Genomic DNA, 15,832 nt, shown 5'->3' on the forward strand with positions numbered 1-15,832 from the left:
AAAGTGCTCCAAGAAAGGGCAACCGGTGAACCGGTGGCGACAGGGTCATTAGCACCTAAGGATCACTGATGCTCATGGAGGCCCCACCTCACAAACTACAGGACTTAAAGGATCTGCTGATAACTTTTAATTTCGTCAACGATCAGCTTGTCAACTCTTCTCGATCTTGCTTGCCTCTGGAGGTTTTCTAGCAGTCTATGGGGCGCTAAGTGGCTCAGCAGTTTAAATGTGCTGCCACTATGGCCCAGGGATCGCAAGGTCAAATTCTGAGCCAATGCTGCGTTGCCATCAGCAGCCGGAGTCTGAGGAAGCGCAACTGGTCATGCCCTATCCAGGTGGGTAAAGAGATGACGCTATTGCCCCTCATCACTCTTAAAGTGATATTGGCATCTGTTAGCTGGTGCGGCAGCGCTGGGGACCTGATGCCTGGCGATGTGGCATCCGCGGCATTTGGAAAAGAGGTGGTGTCTGGGTTCACATGTATCTTAGAAGACTAATTTGGAGAAAAAGGTCTTAGCATTATGTTCAACAATCTTCGCGCACACTACATACATATTGTCTGCACATCAAACCAAACCACCAAATCTACGCCTTGGCGGTTTGGGATCGTACATCGTACTCAGAGTCTTCTAATGAAGTATCAACAGAAACATCTAATGTTCCTGAACGTCCAGCTAGCAGCTATTCCAGTGTTCTCACACTCGCAGACACACAGCATCACTTAGCCTAACGCGCAACATGTTTCATGCTCAGAAGACAAATGGTCCTGCAGATAAAGTTAAGCAGAACAGTCCATTAACTTGCAGGCTCTTGGAGAAGGTCTGTGAGAAGGAAAGAAAATAAGGCACTCTGAATATATCAGCTAAACTGGCCTGCGATGCACACCATGTTCAGAGCAGAAGACAGGTTCGAATTTATGAGCTGCCTGTGCTCATTCACTTCCCGATTTCCTCCAGTGTGTGAGGGAACTGGGCGAGTCTGCCCATGCTCACGTAATCCATCTTTGCCTGCAAGGAGAGCCAGACAGTTGACCAGTGTTGAGAGGTGAGCCGAAGCAGAACACAGCAGGCTGCGCTGCCGGCTCTACTGTTTCTGTTCACACGGACCAGATGAGGGCCATGTTTAGCACTTAAATTACGTTACGGACACAAGGCAAAAAAAACTCGTAGAGGGACAGTGAGAGAGAGAGAGTAAGTGAGAGAGAGAGAGAGAGAGAGAGAGAGAGAGAGAGAGAGAGAGGCTAAGCAAAACCTACTGCAAGCACAGCACTTGGACAAGGCCACAGGGGCTGTCTAGATAATGACAATAAAAGCAATGCAGAGACAGCAACATTCGTCTGGCGTTCATCTGGCATTCGTCTGGTATCATTTTATCTAAGACGTCCTCATTTTACGCAGAGATACATTCTGAGCTTAGAAAGTCCCACCTGAGAGGATCATTTTGACTGGAAGGTTGGACAGATGGATGGACAGATGGGCAGACAGAAAGATATTGGATATTATGAGTATTAAACAATTCCATTATTTGTATCTCTTTAGTTCTAAGATACACAATATGGGCAAAACTATTGAGACACCTTCATAGTTTTCTCTGAAATCAAGGGTACTGGCTTTCTGGGCAAAAGCCGATCTGCAACAAGAGTCCTTCCAGCTTCAAGTACGGCTCGGCTCGACCCGCCATCCACGGAAGATCCACGGAAGACGAGCGTCCGGACTTTTTACTGTTCTGCACCGAAGTGGTGGAACGAGCTTTTCCTCAGTGTGTATTAAAAAAATGTATTAAAAAGAGCTGATCCTGCTTTTGTTGGAGTAACTGTCTCTACTGTCCAGGAAAGAAGACTTTCTACTAGATTTTGGAGGAGCATTGCTGTGAGGATTTGAATGCATTCAGCAAAAAGAGCATTAGTGAGGTTGTGAGGACGCTGGATGATCACCACCCTACCTGGATGGAGCACCAACCATCATTTCAGAGGACACAGTTCTTCCACTGCTCCACAGCTCAATGCTGGGGGGCTTTACACCCCTCCATAGCCCACGCCTGGCCAGTAGGTTCATGGTCATCTGCTTCATAGAGTTCTGTTCTACTGGCAGTACTTCTCTGCAGGGACTAGACAAACTGTGTGTGTGCATTTGCATGAACAACCAACACAAGTGAATATAACTATTAGCAGCCATAACATTAAAACCAGTCTGATATTTTGTACATCTCCCTAAAGCTGCAAAATATGGATGCACCGACCCATCGAAGCATTGGCTGCACTAAGATCTAAGCAGCAGATCCTTTAAGTCTTGTGAGTCGTGAGCTGGGGCCTCCATGAGCATCAATGAGCCCTGGGCGCCCATGACCCTGTTTTCTGAGATTCTGCCTGATCTGGCAGTTGTATGGATCCATAAGGTAGTCAGATCAAGGTCATAAGATACAGATCAGGTAGACCCAAGGAAAGCAGACAGGAAAGGAAGTTACATTAAAATATTTGGACTCTGCCGCAGACAATCTGGGACCCTACAGAAAATGATTAGTGTGCTTCCTATTCACATCTGTATTCGTATCTGTTCAGAACATATTATGTGAATGTTCTTGTATTTGATTGCATCCCACAGGACACAGAAGGATTAGCCCTTTAAAAATCAGCAGGCTACTGGAACTGGTCTATGGATAGCACAATGGTAACCAATAAAACATTGCACAGACATCTAGTGCAGAACTGGTCCAGTTCATGATCTTTAGGCAGAAAGCTTCCGCAGGTCAGACAGGACAATGGTAATGACTCATATTAGCCTAACCAACTGGAAACAACAGCTAGCACACTTAATCCCAGCCTCAGGCCTATAGGCAGGGCTGTAAAAGCTCAAATTGACCCACAGGCAGATACTGCGGGGCTAACAGCTAACACCGGCCAGGCCCACACAGAAAATCTGGCACATTGTCAAGGTGATACACAGCTCTGAGGGATTCATCCTGGACTACTGGTTCTGTAGCTGGAGCTGATAGATGTGTTTAACAGGTGGCTCTGAGGACTCCAGGGTTGATCTGGAGAATAGATTTAAGGGCTAGGCTCCTAGTTGAAGGGCACAGAGGAGAAGAGTAGAGAAAATCTAAAATTAGAGAAGAGACAATGAGAGAGAAGAGAGAGAGTAAAAGAAAAGAGAGCAAAGAGAATTAGAGGAAAGGAGAATAGAAGAGAAGCAAAGAGAAGAGAAAAGAGTAGAAAAGCAAACTGAGAAAATGAGAAGAACAAGGAAGAGAAACTGAGAAAAGAGAAACTGAGAAAAGAGAAACTGAGAAAAGAGAAAAGAAAAGAAAATTAGAAAAGAGAAGAGAAACTGAGAGAAAAGAAACAGAAGAGAAACTGAGAAAAGAGAAACAGATAGAAAAGAAAAGAAATTTAGAAAAGAGAAGAGAAACGGAGAGAAGAGAAACTGAGAGAAGAGAAACTGAGAAAAGAGAAACTGAGAAAAGAGAAACTGAGAGAAGAGAAGAGAAACTAAGAGAGGAGAAGAAGTGAGACGGTGGGGAATAAGTAGAAATGACTGAATGGATGTGTCAGATGAGCATCGAGTAGATGCACCAAAACACCAAGGGGAAGGACAGCATTTTATACACACACACACACACACACACACACACACACACATACGGCATCCTGGAGGTTGGGGAGCTTCTTTCCAAGGGATCTCAGTGTTAACAGGTCCGTCTAATTAATTAGAAATGTTGGGCAGCCAGCCTGCCATATTAATTACCGCTGTAAGCTGGGAAATAATTGGAATCGAAAAAAGCAAAGCGCCGCCTGAAAAAAACACAGGCTGAAGGAGGCTGTTAAAAGGATGAGTGAGGAGGCCTAGTTTACAAGGCTACTCTATTCACTCTAATGAAGCTCCATGTGTTTGCCCCCACCTCTCTCTCTCTCTCTCTCTCTACTTTAGAAGATCTGGGATGGAGGAGTGGGGAGCGGAGAGGACTTTATCAGGAGAGAAAGGCCTGTGTTAGTTATTTGTTAGCAGGTTAATGATGCTGGATGAATGTATTCAGACTTCCTGATTAAAAACACACTCAACTCCCTGCCTCAGCAATTCACAACCACAAAGATAAGCACAGACACTTTCCAGATATACATATCTTCTTTCTCAAGCGGCTCTGGGACCTCTGCTCACGCTCCAGTGATATTCCAGTGTCTGCATTATAGCGTGACACGCAAACTAGCTTATCTGTCCCGTTCCCTGTTTGATCCCCAGTCATGTTATCTGTCGCTGTTTCACATCCAGCAACGCTTCTAAGCAGTCGACCTCTAACATCCATTTGACTTTTAACTTCTTGCCTTGTATCTCACCCTCACAGCAGACCTACTCCCTCACACTCTCGTCTTTCCTTCGGTTGCTGCATGCTGCACCAGGGCTGAGCTGTGCGGTGTGGCAGTTTTGATTAAAAAAAAGATAAATAATAAGGACTAAAAATATTAATGCACTCTTACACAATGCTATGACTGAGCTTTGCTTAATAACCATCTTACACTGCATCTACTAGCTCGGGGGTTAGTGCTAGGGTTATTTCCAGCATATTTTTGAGGATATCAAAGAAAGTAAGATGTTCGAGTATAAAGATTATAATGAATTTCAATAGAATTTTTCCATTTACGATACAGTTACATATATTACGATACTGTGAGCAAAGCAATATTGCATTTTTTTTTAATTTAAAGAAATAAAATTTGGCAAAGTATAAAAGCACACCACCAAAAAGGAACCACCAATTTTTTCATGTGAACTATTAATTGAGTGGCTCAGCAGTCTAATGCACCGCCACAATGGCCCCGGGACCTGAGCAATCCCACTTTGCCATCAGCAGCCGGAGTCGGAGACAGCACAATTGTCCGAGCTTTCTCTGGGAGCTGATTGATCAGGGAGGAGAGTCTTAGACTGGATTATAAAGATATTAAACACTATAAAAGTTTATTATTAAAAAAAAGTCTTGACTAAACCAAATCGCTCAGTCCAGAATGTCTGATTATAGAAACTGATACTAAAAATAAATGGATTTTACTGAACCCATTAATCAGCAGCTCATCTGAGCTATATTATATATACACGAAGATCGGATCGGTATGGGCTGATACTCTGCATAAAGGAGTCTCGGAATCGATCAGGGGCATTTACTGACCAATATGTACAGTTTTAGCTGAGGTTTGTATCTGGGGTGTTTCAATTCCTATAAATGTCAATAAAAAGAACCTAGGCTATATAGCTCATGTGTGGGCAGCCTCTATCACTCGAGTCCTGTGAAAACCCAGCACGGTAAAACCTGCTGTAAAAGTTTCTCCAGTTCAATAAAGACTGGATTTACATTTGTCTAATCAACCTAATACATCTCTTCACAGTGGATCCACTGTTTCTAGCCTGTTAGCACATATGCTATGCATGTAAAGCGGCTCTAATAAGCTCTATTTTAGGTGAAGTAATGAGCTCGCTCTCTCTCTCTCTCTCTCTCTCCCTGTAGCTCAGGTAAAATGCTGAGCTTGACAGCAGTAGAAGGTGGACTGGTGAGCTAGACCTCCACTCCCACACATATATATACACACACACACACACTCAGACACATGTCTGGATGTCACTTCACTTCCATAATAACATGCCTTCCCCGTCCGCCGAGGCCGAGGGGGTGGACCTTACGTAAGCACTGTCCCCCTCCCTGTCCCTACCTCCCGTCTTCATCTGTCTGTCTACATCTGTTCCTCTCTGCATCTCTATCTCTCTCCATCCATCTCTATCCTGTTCCTCCCCCCTCTGTGACCGTGCACACTTTCTCCCAACAGGGACCAGTGTTGCCATGGGAACGGCCCTGAATCACCTCCCTTTCTGTTTTTTTCCCCTTAGCTTTTGCATGAACACTTTTTTCTTTTCTTTTTTTTTTTCCCCCAAACTGAACTCGCTAAAACATCTGCAGTTAATGAAATTCTAAAGAGATGCATCACTACCAGCGCCGTGGCTGAGCACAGACCTCACTGGACTGAGGAGACTCTTTCCATAAACATCATGACCTCGGAGTCAACCTTCGCGCCAGTTCACTTCGGATTTCCGTGAGACGCCCCTGCTGCAGAAACCAGCTCAAGCTCCTCCAGCTCTTTTACTGGCAGCTGGGCTTCGGTGGTCAGGGTGGTCGTAAAGCTCGACCCGCTCTAGCTCTAGGTTTCGTTTGACTGTGATGGACGGCTCGACCAAGCTGACCCTCAGGCTGGTCAAACTGGTTGGCTTGGTTGACCAGTTTAGCCACGCCAAGCATGAGGGTCATGAAGGTCATGGGTGGTCCACCAGCTTGGTCATACTGGTGGTCTAGCTTGGTCAGGCTGGCCATGCTGACAGATCAGCTAAATCATCAAACACAAACAAAAGCATACCCTGGAGTCACTTAGTTGTTGTTAAGGTGTTATGCGGTTACTATGGTGTTGCAAAGTGGTTGCTATAGTATGCCAGGTGTTTGCTATATTGTTGCTGTAGTGTTGGTTAGTAGTTTGCCAGATGGTGCTTAGTGGTTACTATGATGTTTCTTAGTGGTTGCCATGGTGTTGCTATGGAATACCAGGTAGTTGCAATTATGTTGCAAAGTGGTTGCTACAGTACCCCATGTGGTTCCTATGGAATTGATAAGTGGTTGCTATGGAATTCAAGGTAGTTGCAAAGTTGTTGCTACAGTACCCCATGTGGTTCTTATGGTGTTGATAAGTGGTTGCTATGGAATTCCAGGTAGTTGCAATGGAGTTGCTGGGTGGTTGCTACAGTACCCCATGTGGTTCTTCTGGTGTTGATAAATGGTTGCTATGGTATCTCAGGTGTTTACTATATGGTTGCTGTAGTGTCAGTAGGTAGTATACCGGATGGGTGCTTGGTGGTTGCTGGATGGTTGCTACAGTACCCCATGTGGTTCCTCTGGTGTTGATAAGTTGTTGCTATAGTTTCTCAAGCGTTTACTATATGGTTGCTGTAGCGTCAGTAGGTAGTATACCGGATGGGTGCTTGGTGGTTGCTACAGTACCCCATGTGGTTCCTCTGGTGTTGATAAGTGTTTGCTATGGTATCTCAGGTGTTTACCAAATGATTGCTGTAGTGTCGGTAGGTAGTATAATGGATGGGTGCTTGGTGGTTGCTGGGTGGTTGCTATAGTACCCCATGTGGTTCCTCTGGTGTTGATTGTGGTTGTATTGTTAGTAGGGTGTTGCTAAGGGGTGCCTATGGTGTTTCAAGGTGATCGCTCCGGTATCCCAAGTAGTTGCTGTGGTGCTAAATATGGTTGCTAGATGGTTTTTAAGGAGTTGCTTAGTGGTTGCTATGCAGTTGCTGTGGTACCCCATGTGGTTGGTGGGGTTCTACTAGCGTTTTACCTTCTGTTTCACCAGATTCAAGCCTGAACTTTCGACTTTACTCCTTCAGCAAAAGAGGGCGCCTGAAGGTGTACACTCCACTGAGAGGTGTTAACGAAGCCTGTGTTACGGATGGGTGATCTGGCAGGCCGGTGTGAAAAGACAAGAACAGCTAACTCCATCTCAGAGTGTGTCCATCTGAAACAGCAGAGAACCGGTTTGACCCACACTGCCGTCACGTCCCTCACCTCCCACATTGTTTTGAACTGCAGGAGGAAAAACGGTGTTTATGTTACCAGAACTGTTGTGGGCTTGAAATCGGAGAGGTACAAAAACAAATCTGTGCTTTCAATTTTTATAATTTCATTTGACAATTGCTCTTTTTTCCCACCTCTTACAGCAGTGGTGAGTCGTGTTTGAACAACTGGTCTTGATCAGGCTGAGTGGGGCTGGCTGCCAACACACTCAGACAGTTCCCTTTCACCTCAGCTGTGGGTTTTCGCTCCATGGTGTTGGAGAAACCAGCACACTCAGAACCAGAGAAATGCTCCGTCAGCTTCGGGTATTCCATTCATTTTCGTCTAGTCTTCAGCCCAGAGCAGAGAATCTCCATCATCTCCTTATATCTGATATAACCCCCGGATCAGATAAGACCACAATGTATATACACCAATCACCCAGCGTCAAGATGAGCCTGTTTACACCTGGCGTTAGCAGCATTTTTGGATTGGATCACTTTGGATTTGACCTGTCTGCATGAAAAGCCAGGTATGAACATCACCACCATGCACTGTGATCAGATTACAACCAGATCACCCAAGCAACATTCGTAAGTTTCCGTTTCTTCACCAGTAGATAAGAGCATTATTACAGAGTTTAAACAGTCGGTGGACGCTTTTACAGTTCATGAAACATCCGCCAATTAGAGATTTCTCCTGGAACCATTTAAGAACCTTTTAGGGGTGAGAAAAAGTGTCTGTCTGAAAGGGTGCCAGGGCAGAACGGTGTTTGGTTCTATAAGGAACCTTTCAATTAAGGGTTTATAGAGTGTAGAAAACCTCCACCAGTTACAGATGTCTCCTAGAACCATCTAGGAATCTGTTAGGAGAAACATAAGGTGCCAGAAAAGCTATTTAGAAGGATGCCATAGCAGATTAGGAACCTATCTATTGGTTCACCGTGTTGTAGAACCCCCACATAAACTACTCTAGACTGTTCACGGTCTCCCAGGCGAGGAGAATATTAGTGAGAAACTGCTGGACGTAAAGCAACAGGAAGTAAAACAGAAGTGATGATGGTGTGTTTTACAGAGGAAAGTAAAATCGGATCTCATCTAGTCAGACTTGAGACGCATTTTAATGACAAGTGTCAACAGAATCAGGTTAAAGTAGATCCATATACTATCCAGATACAAAACGCATGTTAATGCCAGGTCTAAACGAGCCCAATTTGCCGCCAGGCATTTTTCACCTCAATAACAACAATTGCCTGTGCCCTCTCCAGGTGGGTGGACGGTGCTCTCTAACCGTTATCACTTTTAAGATATGTTGGCCAACACAGGCATCTGTAAGCTAGTGTCGTGGTGCTTTCCTGGACCCGGTGCTTTCCTCAGAGCATGTTGGCCGCCCTGTGATGCTGCACTGGGGCAGTGTGAAAAGAGGCGATGGCTGGATGCATATGTATCGGAGGAGAAGCCCTTACCCTGCCAGTGTCGGGAGCGTTGCTAGTGCTTCGGGAGCTACGAATGGCAATAATTAAGTGGGAGAATAAGGGAAAACATTCAACAAACAAAAAAAATAAAAATAATTAATGAATTTAAAATAAATTACCTTTAGCTGCACCTTCAACTTTGTACCTAAGGTTTGTACAGGTTATAAATGAATATCTGAAGACTGAATTTAAATTTCTTTAAGGTTTTTACACTGGTATAAAAAAATATTTCCAATATTAGTCAGGCAGAGGATTTAAATGACTGCCCGCTTTGCTGGTCAGCTGGAAAAAAAAAAGGATCCACAGCATCTTAGTACTACTCCACTCTTCTGACTGACGGGTGCAGTCATTTCCTTCCTTAACTCTAATGAGTACTACGACACACGTCAAATTATTACAGCAAGTTCTCATTATTCTCTGTCAAAAACAATTTCACATGACTAAACTGGGGAGTTTCCCGTTCCCCTTCTTGAATCCCATAATGACCCAGGTTTGATCTCATTACCCAGTTCCACACTTTTTTCCTTCAACGCTCTTGCTTGAGGTCTCTCTGACCGCTCAGCAAATTACACACTCCGCAGCAAATGAGCTTCACAAGCATCCGGCTGTCCTCACACTCCATGTTCGGTTTCATGTGCAGCAGATTCTGTAATTAGGTTGTGTTTTGCTCCTTCCGTAGCCTCAGGCTTGAATCTGCCAGCGTTGATGTTAAGATGTTTTTAGAATCGGTTCTATCGAGAGCTGGCACCAACCCGGCCTCATTAGGCCAAAGCAAATCCACCCTTCTGCTGTTGTTCCTCTCCACTGTCTGCAGGATGAAGACGTGTACCATATTCACCAAGACCAGCAGCAAAGCCTTCCTAACATCAGAATCTGCTTGTTTAGCGTACGAGGCTACTCTCCTGACCTAATCCGTTCTAGACCTTTAAGAATCGCCACTGACTTTAAGACTTGGCCCAAGCTGGACCACTCCAGTCCAAATCTAACTGATGAAGCCAGCTGACTCATGAAGGAAAGATAAGGAAAGACAGGCCTAGACGACAGAACTTTGACTCCAGCTGTAAGACACCAGATTCACTGTGTAAATCTAAACATGATAAACATGAACCTTTCATCACCATGCTGCCTAATGCCAGGCGTGGGCTAGAGGGGTATAAAGCCCCCCAGCAGCATTGAGCTGTGGAGCAGTGGAAGAACTGTGTTCTCTGGAATGATGGATGGATGGATGGTGCTCCGTCCAATACTTCTGGGACGAGTTGGGGAGTCAGGGATGAGGTGTGGTGGTGATCATCCAACATCCTAACCTCAGTAATGCTCTTGTAATTCAATTCTAACAGCACTGCTTCAAAATCTAGTAGAAAGCCTCTGCTAGCCTTCTTCCCTGGACAGTAGAGACAGTTACTTCAACAAAAGCAGGATACACTCATTTTTAATATCCTTGATTTCAGAAGAAACAATGAATGGGCAGATGTCCCAATACTTTTGTCTATATAGTGTATCTGTCAATCGAGCTTTAATTATATTGTACATCATCGAAAATCTTGTTCTCTGGAATAAATTATAAAGCTTCTTAACCTTCAATGGAAGTCAATGTTTAAAGAATTTATTCCAAGTCATTTTGGAACATTTCTATGAATCCATTCATAATATATCATTTTTTTTATTTGACAATTTAAAAAAAACATATTCCCATTGTGTGAAAAAGTAAAAAAACTGGCGATACAAGGTTTTTGCATGGCAGAGACGATATACTTTACGTATATTACTATACGTTTTGCAGTATGAGTCTACTAAGCGTTAGTAGATGCTTCATATTCCTCATATTATACAGTTCATATTCCTCATATTATACAGTTCATATTCCTCATATTTTCTCTTTTGGCATTGCCTTTGGTTTTTGGATTTTCCTTTTGGCTGTTTGACCTGGCTTGTTTTCTGACCACTCTTTTGAGTTTCCTCATGCATACTTCCCTGCCAGTCCCTGGTCTGACCTTCACCTGTTTACTGTCTACATTCTTGGATTTCAAACCAGGTTTTTCGTCTGGAGTCTATAAGGGCATCTTCTTGTTTTTTTTTCATAACTCATACTGGATGTGGGTCACGGATGATCTTGCGACAATAGGCAATGGAAAGGGCGGACTTTACAGATCCAGGAACTCTATTTCTGCACTGTATTACTGCAAATATATTCATAGAAACATTGAGAAACATCAAATTTTACTTGCCGGCACTAATAAACCTCAGAGGTTTATTAAAGCATCTTCTTGCAGTTTGGTTCATTAGATTCCATTCTTGAATTACAAACCAGGTTAACCGTCTTATAAGGGCATTTTCTTGATTTTTGCATATTTTCTAAAATGTGTATTTAAAGACACTTGCATATAAGATAATACCCTCATGTTTTAGATCACTTTTTAATTTCCAGTCTCAGTGCTCTCTGTAAAGACCCCATGTGACCTAGACTAGCACTATGTTAAAGATACTCTGACCCTAAACCTGAAAAAACCTAAATCAGATTTGAGAAATTCTTGAAATTTCCTGTAAAATCACACCTTTACTCAGGTGGACGAATAGTTTTGGTGCTTAAAATGCGGAGTATAAGCAGAGTATTAGCTTCACTAAAGCAGTGGAGCTAACGAATGAAATAGTATATTAATGACGAGAGGCAGAAGACGAGTTTCTGAGTGTCCACTGGTCAGTTTCTTAGACATCCTAGACAGACGCACCAATTACAGACGAGAGGAAGACACTCGGATTGAGTCACTCGAAACCACTGCTCTTCTGCTTCCAGATATGAAAGCAGCCCGTAAGCATCTACGCTGTTACCACAGCAACCCATGTAGATAGGGTTGTGACGTCTGGACACGCAAATGTGGACGGTCATCTTCCCAGATCTGATTTCAGAAACAAATCCGATTTGCCTGCGGTCTGAACACAGCCTGGTGAGGCAGAAGGCAGAAGGTGGGTACCTTGACCCGTTTTCATCGCCTCATAACTCATACTGGATGTGGGTCACGGATGATCTTGGGATAATAGGCAATAGAAAGGGCGGACTCTACAGATCCAGGAAACATCAAATTTGACTTGCCGGAGGTTTATTAAAGCATCTTCTTGCAGTTGGTTCTTTAGTTTTATCAGCATTACGAAGACCAAGGGGACAAGATGTTAACGTACCTCATCCCTCCAACACTCTTACCATATTAGCCATGTTAGCATGGGCGAAGTATTCCATTGTCGCTCTTGCTGAAGACCCTCTGACTGAGAAGATAAGACACATGTCCAGAGTGAAGAGCAAGGCCAACAGCATCCAGAAATGTGCAGGATAATGATTCGGGCGAGAGAACAAAGACAAGACATGAAGGCAGCTATCTCTTTTTTTTCAGGTCAAGTGATCTGAAAGGGATGAGGGAGAAGGACCAGGCTTTTGAGTATCTAAGATTATCAGCTCGCGCTGAAGTGTGCGCCGCTTCCATTATGTAAATCCCGCTCAAACATGGGTGGCAGATGGCGTAGAGGTGACGGACGTAGTGGAGAGACTGCGGTAGGGTTCAGGACTGTTCAATTTGCAGTAAGCATTAAAAAATGGAAAACACATCTCAAAAAATTTGGGTTATGACATCTCAAACTAATGGATGCTGGATTCTATCTCCTCTGTTACACGACTAGTTTAATTACATGCACAGGTATACTGAAAAAACTATGGACAAAAGTATTGGGACACCTGCTCTTTTTTCTTGTTTCTTCCAAAATCAAGGGTATTAAAAAGAGCTGATTCTGCTTTTGTTGGAGTAACTGTCTCTACTGTCCAGGGAAGAAGTCTTTCTACTAGATTTTGGAGAAGCATTGCTGTGAGGATATGATTGTGGTTCAGGTACTACACTCTTGGATATTAAGGTGCTACAAAAGGTGCTTTGCCAGCGAGGAACCATGCTTGTAAAAGAAACGTGGAAAGAGTGTGAAGAACCTTTAAATTGACCTTTACAAACATGGTTCTTTTGGGGTTCTACCCCTATGTAGCACCTTTATTTTTAAGAGTGGATGTACTAGATTCCTACACCAGTGGTCTTAAAGACCTTGGATCCAACCCAAATTGCTGTGAGGACTGGAATGCATTCAGCATCAAGAGCTTTAGTAAGGTTGTTGGATGATCACCACCCCACCTCATCTTCAACTCCCCAACTCATCCCATTAAAAAAATACTGGATGGAGCACCATCTATCATTCCAGAGAAAACAGTAGCTCCACTGCTCCACAGCTCAATGCTAGGGGGCTTTACACCTCTCTAGCCCACACCTGGCATTAGACACAGAGCCATGCTTCATGTTTATCCTCTCCAGAGAGTCCTATTCTATTGGAAGTCTTTCCCTACAAGGACTAGACAAGCTGTGTGTGTGTGTGTTTGCACATCTGTGTCAGCAATTGGTGCACTGTAAAGTAGCTGAATGCATTCATTAGAAGGGGTGTCCACAAACTTACTTTCTGTTTTCACAAGGTTTCGTACCAGAAGACTACAGCGGACAATGAAGGTGAAGCGCTGTCTGTGTAGGTGGTGCGAAGAGGAAGGTGTTTTTTTTCTGTAGTATCTTTTGGAGGACAAGCTTGACCCAAACCCGGTCACCGAGTCGAGCAACACATGCATCTGTCACCAATTTATATGCCAGAAAAAGCTCCTCTTACAGTTACAGAAGGGGAGAGAGAGAGAGAGAGAGAGAGAGAGAGTGAGTGTGTGTGTGGAAGGAGACTTACTCATTTTTCTGCAGAATGAGCAGCAGCTGTTCTCCCTCCGCCTCAATCAGAAGCTTCAGTGATGCGGGATGTCCCTGAAATGAGAGAGAGAGAATTTACTAGGCTGCTTTAGTGGAGATACATAATAGGCGTCCAAATAAACTATGTCCAAATGTTTGTGGACACCCCTTCTAATGAATGCATTTGCCTGCTTTAAGTTGCACCCATTGCTACTGACACAGATGTGCAGCTGCATGTGCACACAGTTTGTCTAGTCCTTGTAGAGGGCTAGTAGAGGGGTATAAAGCCCCCCAGCATCCAATACTTTTGTGATGAGGTGGGGTGATGATTATCCAACATTCTGACCTCACTGTGTGACCTCACCAGTGGTCTTCAATCCTGCGAGCTCCACCATCCATCATTCCAGAGAACACAGTTCTTCCACTGCTCCACAGCTCAATGCTGGGGGGCTTTACACCCCTCTAGCCCACGTCTGGCATTAGGCAGCATGGTGCCAACAGGTTCATGCATATCTCCTGAAGTATTGGCAGGACTTCCCTACAGGGGCTAGACAAGCTGTGTGTTACGATTTGCACAACTGTGTCAGCAGCAATGGGTGCAGCTTAAAGTAAGTGAATGCATTTATTAGAAGGGCTGTCCACAAACATCTGGACATATAGTAAAGTTCTCCAAGAGCAGGGTTGGAGACCACTGTCTTATACTGTACACTATATCTGTCTCTTTCTAGAGCCAGCGTTTTTCAAAAGACCAGAAGAGTGAGTGGAGTGGAAATGCAAGCATCTCATTAGACAGATGTTCCTCCACTTTTAGCAACATTTGCAAACCAAATACGCTAATTATAAAACTCGTTACATTAATAACAGGTTAACAGCCTCTTAAAGACGAAGAGGTTGATTGGTTGATAGCATAATTAAATGCACCTGTGGTATAAAATAAGTCTCAGTCTCAAGTACGACTGAAAAGAGCTGGCCTGTCTAATGAATAACGTCCATCATTGGAATGAACACTGCTCGAACTGTGGGTGATTAAGGCCCGTCTGGACGTATCTGGATATTTGAAAAAATGGAGATTTCCCTGAAAATATTTCCATCCACACAGAGACGAAAAAGCTTGCATCAGCATGCTAGACCTGTATGGGTTGACAGTACCTCAGTAAGAGAGGCATCAACAAAGAGGCTTAATCCCATTTCATTCATATGCCTAAATCTTAGCCTGTAGCTAAGATGTCCATGTGGGGACTGTATGGGTAGCCCAACTGGGAACGAGTCCTTGAATCCTTTGTCCTTGGATTCAACACTGGCCCCACATATGGACGCCCACCAGTGTCAGTGATGGGCCCAGGGCGGCTTAAGCATGGACCCCATTGGGGTTGTACACTGCATATGGGACCTAGATGGGACCCATGTGAGATTAAGGTGGGGTGTAAAGATAGGGCCCAGTTGGGAAGCCCACCTGGGTCCCAATAACAACACTGGACAGGGAGTAAGAAGGTATTTGAGACTCAAACTTGAGCCAAAAACATGCATGCGTTGTGGCGTCAATGTTTTTGTTATTAAGCTCTTTAGGCTTCAGAGTTTCCAAAAACCTCCACCTTGCAGAGCATTTTTGAAAAGGACGGGAGTCTAAAACACAGAACTAAGACCTGTTCAGGTTTGGTTCTTCTGCTTTCTTTTCGTTCAGTGATTTCAGTTGTTTATTAAGGAAACACACTGCTGTGCCTACATGACTAAGCACCGGAAACAAACAATTTCCTGACAACGTAATCTTGTCAAATACAGCCTGCTGGGTGATTGGACAGCTGTTTATATATTTGCCAAAGACTGAGTGCTAACAGCAGAGTTACTGTACCTAATTAAGACCCATAAGCTATAGGAAACAGATAGAAGAGCTGTGTATCTTCTGCATTAGGCAGGTTTTGTTTGGGGTAAGAAGGGGTGTTTGACATCTACTGTCCTCGAGCTGTTAGCTCACAGGATTAGCTTTATGTTTCAATTTTCTCTCCGACATTAATCCACTCCACCGTCTCTC

General features: G+C 44.0%; 1 protein-coding gene across 3 annotated transcripts in view; it reads right to left on the reverse strand.

Annotated features, from left to right (window-relative positions):
- adam12a (ADAM metallopeptidase domain 12a) overlaps positions 1-15,832 on the reverse strand; it is a 166,141-nt gene that overhangs the window by 113,026 nt on the left and 37,283 nt on the right. For all 3 annotated transcript variants that reach the window (XM_072666630.1, XM_072666629.1, XM_072666631.1), the window contains exon 3: positions 13,805-13,878. In XM_072666630.1, the coding sequence (XP_072522731.1) occupies positions 13,805-13,878 (74 nt within the window). The remainder of the gene's footprint in view (positions 1-13,804; positions 13,879-15,832) is intronic.

Source organism: Salminus brasiliensis, chromosome 22 (assembly GCF_030463535.1).
Source record: "Salminus brasiliensis chromosome 22, fSalBra1.hap2, whole genome shotgun sequence".
In the NCBI taxonomy this organism is placed as follows: Eukaryota; Metazoa; Chordata; class Actinopteri; order Characiformes; family Bryconidae; genus Salminus; species Salminus brasiliensis.